This window comes from Olea europaea, chromosome 3, assembly GCF_002742605.1.
Source record: "Olea europaea var. sylvestris chromosome 3, O_europaea_v1, whole genome shotgun sequence".
Lineage (NCBI taxonomy): Eukaryota > Viridiplantae > Streptophyta > Magnoliopsida > Lamiales > Oleaceae > Olea > Olea europaea.
In genome coordinates, this window is record NC_036239.1 from 19,640,072 (window position 1) to 19,655,865 (window position 15,794).

General features: G+C 34.1%; 2 protein-coding genes across 2 annotated transcripts; one reads left to right on the forward strand and one right to left on the reverse strand.

Moving 5' to 3' along the window:
- The first annotated feature begins 10,889 nt into the window (after positions 1–10,889).
- On the forward strand, positions 10,890–13,866 carry LOC111388947 (protein RMD5 homolog). Its single transcript, XM_023013784.1, has 2 exons — positions 10,890–11,023; positions 12,388–13,866. Exon 2 carries the CDS (start codon positions 12,409–12,411, stop codon positions 13,564–13,566), a length of 1,158 nt encoding a protein of 385 aa, XP_022869552.1. The 5' UTR covers positions 10,890–11,023; positions 12,388–12,408; the 3' UTR covers positions 13,567–13,866.
- A 550-nt stretch (positions 13,867–14,416) lies between these two features.
- On the reverse strand, positions 14,417–15,341 carry LOC111388958. The gene has a single exon (XM_023013789.1). The coding sequence runs from the start codon at positions 15,123–15,125 to the stop codon at positions 14,631–14,633; it is 495 nt and encodes a 164-aa protein (XP_022869557.1). The 5' UTR covers positions 15,126–15,341; the 3' UTR covers positions 14,417–14,630.
- Between the last annotated feature and the right edge of the window lie 453 nt (positions 15,342–15,794).

Genomic DNA, 15,794 nt, shown 5'->3' on the forward strand with positions numbered 1-15,794 from the left:
TGCTGGGCTCAATTCCATTTTTGTGGGAGAAGGTCGGATTCTTTCTCAGATAAAACATGTTAAAAACTGGTCAGGGTGTCCCTGGCCTTGATCAGAAAATTAGCGGGCTATTTAAGCATGCAATCACATTTGGAATGGAAACTAGTATTTCCACAGGGTCGGTATAAGTCAGTTCAGCTACTGTGGAGCTTGCTTCAATGAAACTCAGGGCTGTACCTGTGTTTCGTGGGACTTGGCGCGAATTTTAGAATTTGGACTTCTAAATCATAGCAAGCAATCATTTTTTTTTTCATTTATAAGAGTTTTATAGAATGAAATTTGTTAAGTTAAAATCAAAAATAAAACAACAAATAAAATAAAATAAATATACAAGATATTTATATTATAATGTTTTAAACGATAACTTTAATACAACTCGTCTTGTGATTTTAGAGACAAAAAATCAATCAATTTTGAATAGTCAAATTGTCCAACCATAAGGCAAATTTATAAGAATGATAACATAAATTAATACATAATAATTAATTAATCTGTTGATAGGACAATATTCATGAAACCCTCATAAGTCATAAACCAAAGGCAGTTGAATCCACATATACCATCATCAAGTTTTATAGAAAATCACTCAAAGAAAACCATAATAGAATTTTTTGAACCCACTATTTTATGTGATTGGGTTGAAACTATACAAGTTTTGTGGAGATGTTTGTATATCTTATATTGAAAGGTCGATCTAATAGTCCATCAATATCAAAGAAAAATAGCAACCAAAATGTGTGCAGCATACTCAAAAAGTAGGTGGAAATTTTGACCCAAATAAAGGGGTATAGAGTGCACTTCAATTGGCAGTAATATTAATACACATCATTACTTTTGTTACACAATGAAACGAGTATTCCTAATCCAAAACTTGCAATACCCCCCAAAATCACCACATTCACACTTGGCACCAAAACAGAGACCAAATAATAGAGCAATGCAAAAAATCCGATGAAGCAAAGTAAATAATCCCACAACAAACCTATTATTGAAAATACTTGTATGAACAACAACAAAAAAATATAATTTTCCAAACTCTCAAACCTCAGCGGCTTTCTATTCTTACATAATCATAAAATATAGAGTTTTCCAAATGTGAAATAAAAAGAAAAAGAAAAAAAATAATGCAAAATCAATAAAAATCCATGAAAAAGCTTTATTTCATAAAAATCGATTAATTTAAGCATTTATAAAAGTCATCAGAAATTAATAAAAATCTAGATATACATACAAACAATTAATTTTTGCTGCAAATCATATATAAAACAAATATAAATAAAATAGAATGGGCAAATCAACCAAAAAAAAAATAAAAATTCAAGCAATTTAACTTCAAATGTATACAATATTGTTACCAGATTCATGATACCATTGTTGAAGAAGCCTTATTGTAGGGTGTAATAGTGAATTAGTATAAACAGGTTGGATTTTAGAAAAGTTAATAATTTAGGAGCAGATTTAGGTTTTGATTTAGTGGGACAATTATTGGAGGTTTTGAATGTGGTTAGTGGGATTTAAAAAATAATAATAAAAACATAAAAACTGAATCATTTTTTGGGCCTTCTAAAGAGCTAGGCCTGAGGCGATGGCCTCTTGGGCCTCTCCTCAAGTCCGGCTATGATGAAACTTCCCGAATCTTCTCATGCTACTGCTAGAATGTTTGTAGTTGGAGCCGGCAAGATGGGGAAACTCGTGTTTGACTTGGCTGGAAAAGGATGCACGAAAATAGTGGTTGCTAACAGAACTGAGAACAAAGTTGTTGCTATGCAAGAAGAGATCAAGGATGTTTAAATAGTTAATAAACCTCTCTGAAATGTTGGCATGTGCTGGCTACTTTAGAAACTGATTTTTTTTTTATTTTTTTTTTACCAAAGAGATAGTTCAGACATTTCTGAGTTTTTTTACCGAAGAGATAGTTCAAACACTCCCTAGATGAGCTATGTTAAGTTGTCGAGTCTAATCATCGTTATAGTGCCGAGTCAGTACGAGGATCAACATACACGGTGAGGTCATGTGGGGGTTGGAAGGGGGCGCAAAGTTCCCCTCCCAAGAGGGTGTAGGAGGCAAAGTCCCAGACCAAAATTTCATGGAGGACAATATAGGAATTTCATGCTTATAATTTCGATTTTGTCCAAGCCAAAATTAGGGTATAGTCATAATCATCTAACAAAGAGACTAAGAGAGAGCGATTTCACTAGTAATTCTAATGTAATGGCAAAAGAGAATGTAGTCTACGGTGGACAAGGGGAGACTGACTATAGAAAAAAATTATATATATATATTAGAATTTTCTCTTTTTTACATAATAGCTCAGCTTAATAAAAAAAAAAAGCAAAAAAAAAATAATAATAAAATCAGTCCAATCTTGAATTTGAAGTGAACCTTTATAAATCTTGTATTTTCTTGATAGTCAATTTTCCTTCTGCGAGTTGAATGTTATCAATGAAATGGAATTAAGGTTTCTGACTATCAACACTTTGAAATTGGAGGATGGAGCTTATTATTTGACATTTATGTTCCTCGAAACGTAGGATCAAGTGTGTCTAATCTTGAAAACTTGGATGATTTGAAGTTAGTTGTGACAATAATAAGGAGGTCCGGCAGCAGAAAGCAATGGAAGCTCAGGTAATCATTAAGGACGAAGTGAAAGAGTTTGAATACGATGAGTTTGGTACAAACACGAAAACTTATTAGCCAAGCTTGTTCGTCAAAAATCATGTCATTTTCTTGCTTTTAATAAGTTGCAAATGAAATTGAAATAAATGAAAATTCTTTGTTAAGAAAATTTTACAAGAAATACTATGCTTTTTTATTTCAATTTTGCTATGGGTACATGCACCCACTTCACAGGCCCTTTACATGATTTCAAATTACATATACGAGGCACTTGAAAAAGACACATAAAAGCAAAAAAAAAAGACTAAAATAATGGTATAAATGAGAAACCCATTTTAACCCAAAATGTCCCCACCTCTACTCATAGTAAAATTGACAGAAGTGGGAGGGAAGAGATGGAGGGGAAAAAATCCATTTTGCGCAAGAAACATCTCCGGTTCTTCCGAGGGAATTCACAAAAAATGCGTGGTCTCATTTATCACACGTAGCCCGACCATATAGCTTCAACCTCCGGTGTTGGAAAGACCTGAAAACTCACTTCCCCCGAGTTACTTTACCCTGAAAACTCCATCTCGACTTCTTATTACGACTAAAATTGCGAATGCTCGGGCATATAGCCCACGTGAGCCACATTCTTCTAATTTTCTTTAGTGTTGTGCAATTTTTAATTTCCAATTTCTGCTTCACGAGATGAAAATTACGTAGTTTGCAGCTGCAGTTGAAGTCTTTAGACAATAATTCCATTAATTGCTACCATTGTGCACCTGGATCTCAATCCTCTTCTAGATTTGTTTGCTAAAATCTATTAGGCCAATCACGGAAAAAGATAATGTTGAAGGCAAACATAATGCTCTTTTTTGCTTGTGTGGTTCATTTTCTTGTTGATTTATATATTAATTTCTTTCTTTACATAAAATGTTATAAAAGAAATTTTGTTAACTGTAGGATTCCAGTGGATTTGCATTTTCTTGACGAGGACTTTCGCATTTCACATGTGTTTTTGAATTCATCTTTAGAATTTAGAGTCATTTATTTATTGTTATAGTGTAATTTTTTATTCTGTTTAAATTAGAATATTGCAGGGTTTATTGGATTTCTTCCATGGATTTTCTCTTCTTGAACCATACTGAGTGTTTATTTTTGAGCTATTGTGTTATTTGATGTACAGTTCGATGCATTTTAGTTTCCTGTCAGTGAGTATGAACACTCTTCATACCTTATGTCACATATTCTCAATGTGCACTGTTTAGAAATGTGGCCTATAGTATCTAAATGAATTGGGAAGTTTTCCATGGAATTTAAATTGAGTATAGTGGTTGTGGAGTTTTTGATCTTGTTTGAACAATTAGTTCACAATCAGTACGTGGATGGTTATACAAGTTACAAACACATCGATTGTTAACGATGAATACTGGTCAATGTTCCTCTTTTCTGGTTGACTAGAAATAGATAATAGAATGCATTTGTATCTATTGAAATAATTTAATGTCTTTTGAGCTCACACCAATCTCCTTATGTATTAGAATAAACATTATGCTCACTCATATGAGATTCTTCTGAGTTGTTGCTCTTATTTTAATGGTGGAATATTGACAATTGAATTATGTGGTTGTGTCCAATCTCAAGACGTGAGGAAGGAATTTGGAATGTGTCACAGTTGTAGAAGCTTGTCGCACTACTTCGATGAATGTCCGAGAAAACTTAGCTATCCGCGGTGTGTAACTGGTTATCAGAAATGTTTTGAAGTTGAAAAAAAAACCAGTAACAAAGGGCGGTTATTCCAAACTTGCAGTAATGATTGTGGCTATTTCGACTGGACTGTGATAGGAGAATCAAAAATGAATTATTAGACTCCGACGAATGAAGCATTGAAGATTAAATGCTAGGTCGTGTATCCAAGAAACGGACATCGATATTTCATTGAACGTGACATTTCGCAATGGAAAACGGTGTAATGAAGAGAATTCAAAAGGAAATGAGCATGTCTAATTAATTCCGTTGAAGTCGATAAAGTCGTCTAGTTACTTTTCCAGTACCAAGAGTAATAGTATTGCACTCTGTATTTACATTGTTCATGTTTATTGTAATTAGTTTATTGCTACATTGTTCAATGTTCTGCATTGTCAATGTTGCGAACCAAGTAAATGAATGTTTGTAGTTTATAAATTGTTATGGTTTTGTGAGTAGTATTACTACGAACTTTGAAAATTAAATCTCATGGAATTTAATCTGAGCATGGATACTATATTTTAATAATTTCTTCCTTCCATATCTTCTATATCTAATTGGCTTCAAAACCCAATGGAATTTCAGAATTCTTCATCAATACACCCTATACAAATCATCAACTTTATCCTTCCACATATAGTACAATACATTAACAATTACATTCTTCTAGCTCTATTCATATTTTAACCCACATTTGCATCTGCTATGAACATAGTCTTCTATGTCTAAGACTAAATCTGAGGCAGCAAACAACATAAGCATCACATGTAACAAGTCCATCAGAAAGCATATAATCGCCAAAAGGAAAAAACACATTTGAAAGGGGGTGATTTTAAGAGTGAAGTATTGCATGCACAACATTGAAATCTGACAATTTTTTAGAGCACAAATATGCTGAAAATCATACTTCAAGTGCTCAACATCCTCGGACTGAAATGCACCATTGGACATAGTAGATAACTGCAACTCCAGACCAGACAAATAGAGGGAAAAAAGGTAAAAAATGAGATTAAGTGATACAGTTCAAGTCAAATAAAAATCATAGAGAAAATAAATTGAATTATAAAGTGGGAGAACTAGAAGCACCTAGGCTCGAAAATTTGACAACTTTAGGCTCGAACTATATTTTGCACAGAGAAACTTGCATTTTCTAACTAAAGAAATATACAGAAAACTTGTTTCAAGTGGACTGGATTTGCTATCCAATAAAAACGACCGGCAAAAAATTTTACAAATAGAAAGAATGCTTAGTCCAAAAATTTACCACCACCAAAAAAAAAAAAAATTAGCATGTGTTCTACTGTTCTTTAAAGGAAGAATGGTGCAACTATGACGAATATTTTGACACCCACCTATATCTGGTACAAACAATTTGTTGAACATCACTAACAAGAAACTAGGAAGCTTTTGCATTTAGCAATGAGGAAGATATAAACAAAGTAAAAAAAATAATCACCTCTGTTCTACCCGCCTATATTCCTGTGTGCCACTGTTATGCAGTAAATGTGGATAGTAAGATTGAAACAATTGACCTAATGTACACCACAGACATTAGTACATGAATACTGTCTATGTACATATTGAGTTAGAAAATGCACTTACCTGTAGAACTGAGTACAATGTTCGAAGAAGGTGGACTGATCAAATTGATATTCGGTAATCGTTAGGTAAACACGTGATTCCAATGTTGGCCTACATCGAAGAGCAAAGTAAACAACAGTTCAAAAGCCACAATTATATAAAATCAATATATTAACCAATAATAGGTGCGAATACGAGAACAACATCGATTATGAATACTATGTTTGTTGAAACGGTTGAATGTTCGGTGCAGCCTCATCCGTATTACTGTCACGTGGTTTCTGTCTCTTCCCTTTGTTTAAATTTGAAGATGCCTGATGTACATTGAAGTGAATTAAAATTTGGTTTCAGACTCCATTAGAATGAAAAAGAACAGAGGCAAAACACACCTTCGATTTCTTTGAAGTCGGCTCTAATGAGCTTTTTTTTCGAAGTTTCCTTGGCGCTCCTTTTCTTTTCAACGATTTTGGATCTAGTATGCTCACACTGGCACGGTTAAGTGAATCATTACACTGAGATCCTAACTGAATATTATGCCATGACATAAAATTACTTCAACTACTCGACTTGTTTAACGTTAGATCGTTAGCTTTGTCTTTTATCCATTCCATTATCACATGTGTCCACCCTTCATCATCTGCAGCAAGGTCTGCACCTCCGCAAAAGCCTGACACGTATCATTGTATCTTAGTTGCTCTGGAGTACTGATCAAACCATCGTAGTTCACTACTACCCTCATGTGTACTCTACTTACATCTCTCCTCCATCTCTACATTATATATCTCTCCGGAAGTAATATGACATCATTGCGGATCAAAACTATGATCACATGCCTGTAAATCATGCCCTGAAACATAAACAAGTGGCAACTGCAAGTAATCTCACATCCATCTCTCCAAAATAAAATGAAAAATGTTTTTTTTTTCTTCCGGTACTCATAATATATAACATCCTCTCGTACCTCATATGCAACCCAGAACATCTCTCAGAAATAGATATGATGTCGCAGTAAACTTTCCCGTGAATTCATTTTGAACTTCCTTGAATTTGGACATGGTGTAAATTGATTGAAACAAGTTCTCGATCTCATAATTTGGAGCACTGAGTAACGTTTGCACGAATGACTTGAAATCAGCTTGAAATTCCTTCTCTACTTTATTTCGCGGAGCTTTTTTGTACTATTCCACAAACTGCTTCAACGAGATTTTCAAATGTACATACCCGTCAAAGAAGGCATGCATATTTTCACTTTGCTGCGTTGTTGACATCCTCGCCCAAAAAGTGGTCTTCAAAAAGCATGGCACCCACCAACCTCTATTCTCATACAGACCCGACAACCAATCATTGTCATGCAACTAAAACTCGTCGATCATCAACCACGAAAATTTTTCTCAACTTCTACATCATCTCTACTATGTAATGTAATCCAAAAATCCAATAATCACCAGTTCGAATCCCCTCACAACCACTGAAATAAGTACCCGTCAGTAAACTTCAGGGCCCCATGGGATTAGTCGAGGTGGCGTAAGCTAGGGATATCAATAAGTCGAGTCGGCTCTTCATGGCCCCATGGGATTAGTCGGGGTATGCATAAACTAGAGATATCAGTGGCCCGTACACGCATGAGTTCGGCTTGCGCTCGTGGTGAGCAGAGCTTGAGCTTGGCTCGTTCATTTTGGGTGAGCTTAGCTCGGGAAGCTTCTCCCTTTTTTTGTTTTTTTTATATAGAAAAAATAGATGAACATAAATGCATTTTTAAAAAAATAATTTAATGAAGACAATTTTTTTTTATTACTATCATATAGTAATATTTTCTATAAAGTATTAAATATTTATGTAATGAAGACAAATTTTTTTTTAAATACATTTACAAAAAAAATACATTTTTTCCAATTTCTTTTTAAAATAGATAAAATATAAACTCTCCTCCTTTATCCTGATTTGGGACCAGCTACATCAATTTTAAGTAGGCGGAGTTAAAAATTGTACATGAACAACTTGTTGTAACGTGTACAATTTTTTAAAGAAAATTAAATATAACGATTAAGAAATAAGAAATTTTGATTAATATAATTAAATCAAATACCACTTACGTGATGACGTGCAATTTCGGTGTATTTATCTTATAGTCGAAAATGAGTGTCATGTTAATCCTTCACGCACATTAACGCTTCCAAAATATTTTCTTTCATCCGGCTTCTGACATCTGTCAAAACCCTTTTACCTGCACTAAAAGCAAACTCTAAAACAACAATGCTAATCGAAGGTGTCAGCAAATCTTTCGCAATTGCAGAAACAATTGGTCAACGTCTTTCATACTTTCGCTAGAATTCAAATACTTTTTCTGAACTTTTTTTAATTGTTTTGTTTGTTGGTATATTGTGATTGAAGTAATCAATTAATTCGACAGGCATCGCATTTTGAGTTGCGACTGATGTTTGATGAGATGCAAATGTACACGACATGGCACCAGATGAACACATTGCAATTACATCATATCTATATGTATTAATGCCTTGAAATAAATTCATTATTTCGATATCACCTTCTTCAATTTCTGTCGAAGAAGTAGGTGCAAAGGATACCCGACTAACATTCGCACTCATTCGTTCTGCATATAATTCATACATTCTATATAATGTTTACTCTAAATTCCTACAGGTGATAGATGTATCAAACATTAATGCTTTGTTGATTTAATCAATTACGTATTTAATTCCCGATAAATTATATTAGGGGCCATTACGCATGCTAAAGGAAATAACATAGGCAGATCTTCCCAATACTTTCTTAACTTTAATTCTATAGCAATTATAATTTCACTAAAATTAGGATCATTTTTATATTTTTGAAATGTTCTTACAATTATATAAAGACGTTCAAACACCATACAACTTGTGGGATAATAAATGCCCAATAAAATCTTTGTGATCTCATAAAAAGATGACAAAAATATTTTAATTTTCAAAGCTAAAACACAATTGGATTCATTTAACATAGCAACGTCATCACTTTTAACGTGTTTATTGTTATAAAAGTCAGTTATTAAATGTTCGAAACATTCACATGACTTTAATAGCAAGTAAGTAGAGTTCCATTTATAGCCTACGTCGCTAACAAATGTTTTAGCAATCATCACCCCTAATTTGATACAAAAATCTTCAAAAGCTTGTTTTCTACTAGGGGAGATCGTAATATATACTAGTGCATTCCTAATCTTTTGAAGCCCATCTTTTATATATTTTAAGTCATCTTGCAGAATTAAATTCAAAATATGGCACACACAACGAATATAAAACAAATACCCAACGGAATCAGGTTGAAGTACCCTATACAACCAATCGATGACTACCTTATTAACACTAGTATTATCGAAAGTAAAAGGCTAAATTTTAGTCTCGCAATTATATACTCTAACAATACTGATAATAGCATTATATATATTATTAATATTGTGAGAAAATTCAATAATTCTAAAAGTAATAATTTTTGTATGCATGCACCAAAGTGGGTATATATATTGTGCGATTGCAACTATATAAACTCTTTTATTAATTCCTTCCTATATATCTGAAGTTAAAGATATAAAACCCTCATATTGTTGCAAATTCATAATTAATTATTGTTTTGAATCATTGAAATATTATATTATATCAACACGAAAAGTGTTTCGACTTACCTCAACATACTTTGGTTGCAGATATTCTTTCAAGTAAGAGACGAAGTATTGGTTGTCGGCAATAGTCAGAGGCAACTTAGTAGCGACAACAAATTTCACCATTTCGATTCGAGCTTTCTCCTCCGAATACATCCACGTGGATAGGGGTGAAATTGTAGAAGTGGCTCCTGAACTGTGAAATTGTAATTGTGTTTGACCAGTTGGAAGAAGTTCATGTATGGCCGTACATACTTTGTAGTGGCGGTTGAGATGGGGTACTAATTCTTCTTTGTCATGCCAATCTTTGTTGGCATTATGCTTAGATTATGCGAGGCCATCGACGACTTTTTCGGTTGAAATCAACTTAAAGTGATCCCAACATTTTACTTATTTTTCTCCTTTTTCTTTCCTCTCGCATCTGGGATGTTTAATTTGGGCTCTTCGTCATCATGCTTCGTTTCGGGAATGTTAATATTATCCAAATCAATTGCATTATGGCTTTCATGACCGTGAATGTAAACATCTTCATGTATGGGTACGTCATTTAGACCAACAAATTCATTCCAACAGCGTCTTAGACGATTCGCCATGTAGCCCACATCCCTTATCGAACAATTTCTAAACAAATGAGCATTGATCTATTGTTTGATTGTTTGTGATGAAATCCAAATATAATAACTAGTAAATAAATGTAGTGAGAAACAAGAATTGGACGAAATTTCAATAAATGCAGTGAGAAATGAGAATTTGATTAATTGAAATTGAAAATGAATAAATTGTAAAAAAAAAAAAAAGAGCCAATATTGTATATTTTGCACAAGAGAGTTGAAACTTGATAGATAGAAAGTTGAGAAATAAAAATTGAGCTTTGAGATGAAAAAAATTGGGATTAATGAGGGCTATTTATAGAAGTGGGGGGAAAAATTAAAAATTCAGTGACCAAAATGGTCACTTACCTCGTGGCTCGTTAAGCGACGAACCTGGCTTGTGGCTCGTGGCCCACGAGCTCGCACACGAGCGGCTCGCCTTCTGTACAAGTCGAGGCTCGTATTTTTACGAAGTCGAGCCGTCCACGAGCCCCGTTTTAACTAGCCAAGAGGGCGAGCCGACGAGCTGCTCGGCTCAATTGTCATCCCTAGCGTAAGTTGGCTCGGACATTCATAGTCATCAAAAAAAAAATTGTAATGTAACCCAAAATGATATTTAAAAAAGAAGAATAAGAAAGAAGTAGAAGTGTTTAAAAAATAAAAAATAATTAAATAAATAAATTTATTCCCTCTCCTTTTATAAGTCATATCCACGTGTCAGTACTGCCTTCCTTTCTTCCTAGTACGCCAGTCGAGTCGCTTGATCTGGTTTACCCTCCTCTCTAATTCGCGCACGAATTCCGACATTTATTGGGTATGTGATTGATTTTTTTCTAACCCTATAATTCTGTTTGTTTCTCTCGGGTTTTTCATGCTTGAGATTTTTTATTTTATTTTTTGTGATCAAATTGCCCTGATGAGGATTAATCCGTGTTAATTTCTTTCTTGCTACACTTGAATCGTATGTTTCCTTGAAGAATCAATCTGCGAAATTAGAACGCAATTCATTGTTCGGTTAATAGCAATATCACAGGCTTAATTTAGGGAAGGTTTTTTTTTTTTTTTTGGCTAAATATTTCTGCTTTCTTTGCTACCAAAGCAAGAAAGCCATGAAGCTGTGTCATAGTTTAAGTGTGAAGAAATTTATATTTTCTTTAATCAAATTTTTAACTGGAAGGGTCTTTCTGAATTAATAATGGTTTTATAAATAATTGTGCAACACATTTTGAATCAAAATAACAAAGCATCATAATATGAAACCATGCATAGACTCTTTCATAAATTTCCATTTTTGATGGAATTTTTCGCGGTATTCTCAGGGTTTGAGAGTTTTACATTAAGGCATTACCATCCTCTTAAATTGCAAGTCGTAGAATATTTAAGTGCATTTACTTGAATGTATTATTTAGGCATGGCTATTTTTTATTTATGGTCTTGGTATATTGAGTGTTTTCCCTTTTCGGAAGTTACAGTGTTGTCAGATCACAATTTATAATTTTCTTTAAGGTATCTAGTATGTGGTTTGACTTGGAATTAATCCATCAACTGTAGATCCTCATGGTTGATTAAATTTTCTTGGCAGATCTCTGCATTTGTTTGATTTTGTGTTTTCATGTATTCATATCCATATAAGCTATGCAGGGTGGTAGATGTTGCCAAAAGGAAATTTGGAACAAGTGAGAGGGATCTAGGGAAGAAGTGCTAATTCCTTAACATGAATTAGATATTGACTTAATGATTATTAGTTGTTATGATTTCTTTTTCATACTTGCACCCTATTTTGCTAGGCTATTGGGTGCCAAACCTACATGTGCTAGTATTGATTGTCGAATTATGAAAACTCTTAGTTTTTCTGATTATCTGAGTATACTATGCAGCACGTGTTTGAGTAATCATCATCCTCGAGTAACAGTGTCAATAATTTTGTATGCACCTTAGAAAGTTCTCAAATCATAACTTCAGGATTTAGGTTGTATTATGTTTACAGCATAGAAGGCATATTTGGATCTCAAGGCCTGCAATTGGTCAATTTCCTCTAGATTTATTATTTTCTGGTCTGAGAAGTATCTAGAACTAAATTAGAGGTTAGAACAAGCATGATCTGTAATTTTAGAATGGAAGTTGTCACCTTGCAATGGTAAAATTATTTTTATGCCCTTTTTTTTTTTTTGTTGGCAGAAACTAATTAAGTCCTGGGGAATGGAGCTTAGTGATATAGAAGATTCATTTGAGAGAGTTGCAAAAAAGCAAAAGTTGTTGTCTTCTAAATCAAAAGAGATAATCGACCAAGTGAGCGGTAAAATTGAACAGGCATTGGCGAGTATGCGATCAGATCATGACCCTACCATTTCTGTTGATCAGAAACAGATTCTCACTGAACTCAAAACCAAGCTTGCAGCGATTGACCCAATCAGTCCATCAGAGGGATCACAGAGAGAGCTGAATTTAAGTCTCGGCAAGCATGTAAAAGTCCTTGAGCAAATATTGAATCCTGATATATCTAAGGCATATAGAAATGTTGATTTTGATACTCGTATCATAAACCAGATCATTATCAACCACTTTTGCCGTGAAAGCAAATTCGATCTCGTAGACTGCTTGATAAACGAGGCCAGTGAACCAGATGCCATTTTCCTAAGAGTGCAATTTCAAGAGATGCATCAAATACTTGAGGCTATGAAATCCAGGAATCTTGAACCCGCCTTATCTTGGGTTTTAACAAACCGTGCAAGACTAGAGGAGTTCGGTTCAAATATTGAGCTAAAACTTCACAAGCTGCGGTTTGTAGAGATTTTGCAGAATGGACCCCGAGAAGATGCCATCAGCTATGCCAAATCTTGCCTATCTCCTTTAGCTTCTCGTCATATGAATGAGATTCAGAAGCTTATGGGTAGCATATTGTGGGCAGGGAAACTTGATGGGTCCCCTTATTCTGATCTGATCGATCCAACACGTTGGGAAAAGTTGTCCAAGGAGCTTTTTCAGCAGTTCTGTACTTTCATGGGGCAATCCTCTCGGAACCCTCTCTATGTGGTGGTAGCTGCAGGGGTTGAGGGATTGCCAACTCTGTTAAAATTAGGGAATGTCATGGCTGCAAAGTCAGATGAGTGGCTTGCAATGAAACAATTACCTGTGCCGATGGAGTTGGATAAGGAATTTCAGTTCCATTCCATTTTTGTTTGTCCGGTTAGCAGGGATCAAGGTAGCGAAGACAATCCACCAATGTTTTTGCCATGTGGGCACGTTCTTTGCAAGCAGTCGATGAATAAACTTTCAAAGAGCCATAATCGTTCCTTCAAATGTCCATACTGTCCTGTATATACTTTGGTTGCACAGTGCAAGCAACTGTACTTCTGACATGGTACATGAAGTTCATTCGATTCCACTCTTCATTAGTAAGAGAGATTTTTTATGGCTCAGTATTAGCCCATTCGTACGTGTTGGCTTCTGTAATTGCCGTTATCCAAACATAGCTTTCATTTGTTTAGTTACATAATGATGTTTCTTAAGGTTTTCTGTGTGTTCTTGATTGCCCAGCGAAGTGATGGAAGTAAAACAATTGGCTCTGTTGCATGTTTTGCTGCCTAACACCATCATACTGATTCCTCTGTTTTAGTGAAACTGAATGCCATTACAGATAAGTGATGCTTTGTGGTTTCTTGATTGCTTGTTAGGTTGGTTCTTCTTCTTGTGATTACATACATACGCTGCATAATAGTATAGATCTATGGTGTAAATATTTATGGGTTATGTTACAATTTTTATTTCTTGCACCACATTTTAATTAATAATTAAAATTCTTAATATTTGCTCATTATAGCACTTATGTCTCTAACAATGTTTTATGTCATTTTTATCTAAAATTTTTCATTACTTAACACATTTTGTATTTGATAAAAGTTTTTGGTTAACAAATCCGTTGAAATGATGTAAAACAGCTAATTTTTCATTATATTTAAAAAAAAAAAAAAGTGGGGAAAATATTTTTTTCTCTCATTTTAAAAGCATGAAAATAAAATATTTTGATATAAATTATGATCATACACAAGACTTATTAAGTAATAAAAGATTAAAGATAAGAATCCGATGAAAAAAGTTCAAGAAATAATTGCTACAAAATACAAAGATTGAGGTGCTTAATTATAATTAAAATGCAGTCTATGAAATAAAAATTGCAGTGCTAATATAATCACATAATTTTTATTTTCAATAAATTTAAAGTCGCTTATATATTAATTATTTTTACCATTTTATTCAATTCATTGTTACACAACTTCGACCAGGCCACATGGTATCCAATGCAACTTTCCTACTTGTACAATTAACATGGAAAAGTATTTCTCACCGAATGTAATATAATCTATCAGAAATCCTAAACTAGGAAGCATAAATCACTAATTTTGGGAAAAGCCCATCAATTTTCAAAAATTAGGGAAGAATTTGTTGGAAGCCGCCATTGAAGATGGATTTTCTTCTACCAAATGTTCATCAACCATTTCTTTAACAGATTTGGCAGACAATGGATGAAAATGGGCACTCCACTCTGCAACAAACCCTTTAACCAGAACCGATTTTTCCTCTTCGTTCATTTTTTCCCATTTCATCTTCAAATCCTCCGATTTCAATCCCATGAAATTGCACAATTCCGTGAACAATAATTCCCTGCTTTTCTTTAAGGCTTCTTCTCTTTGGATCAAGTGGGTGTTCAATTTACTCATTTCTAGATCGAGTTCTACTGCCAGCATTTCGTCGTTACCGATTTCTTCGTTGGTGCATGAGATTCTGTGGTCTTTATGTGGGTTTGAATGGAATTTGATGAAATAGGTGGCGGCAGCGGCAGAAGGGAAGGGGTGGGTGTGCCAATTTCTGGGCTGGGGGGGAAGCTTTGTGGTAAGGAGGTGAAATCTTACAGCCATTTTTGAAGTCGGATTGTATGAATTTTGAGGAAGGCTTTGAGAGCAGTTGTTGTTTCCGTCTTTCACACCGGAGCAAAAGCCTTCCAGGGATGAAATTATGCTTATAGGGTGGGCAGAAGTTATCGAAACTATTGAATCGAATTGAAATCAAATGAATCGGTCGACTCTACACAAATTCTAATCAATTTTGGATATTAAAATCGACAATTGGCCGATTTTAATAGTGTTCTCAATTTTACCCCCCGTTTTCCCCCCATTAAATACATTCCATTACATTCTATTTTTCTCTCTCATATTTGCAATGACACAATCTTCCATAAAATAATGTTACACGTAAATCGAAAATTTTCCTTCTTTTTTAATTTCTCATTTTTTCAAAAAAAAAATGTTATTCCTCCCATTTTCATTATCGGAAAATGGGGGTGAAACATGGGTTTAGTGTCAAGGACGCATTGAGAAAACTTTACTGTTTACTTGTAACGATTGCACCAATCATTGTACTTTTGTTATGAATTTCATCACAGTACATCAAACTAACATTCAAACAGAAAGATGCATTAAAATTTCTTAAATGGCGTGAGTTCCTTTAATATTTCAAAGTTAAAATCTTTGGCCCCTTAAAGTAATAAAAATAAATAAAAGTGATATTGACACGTGTTTGAAAGAACT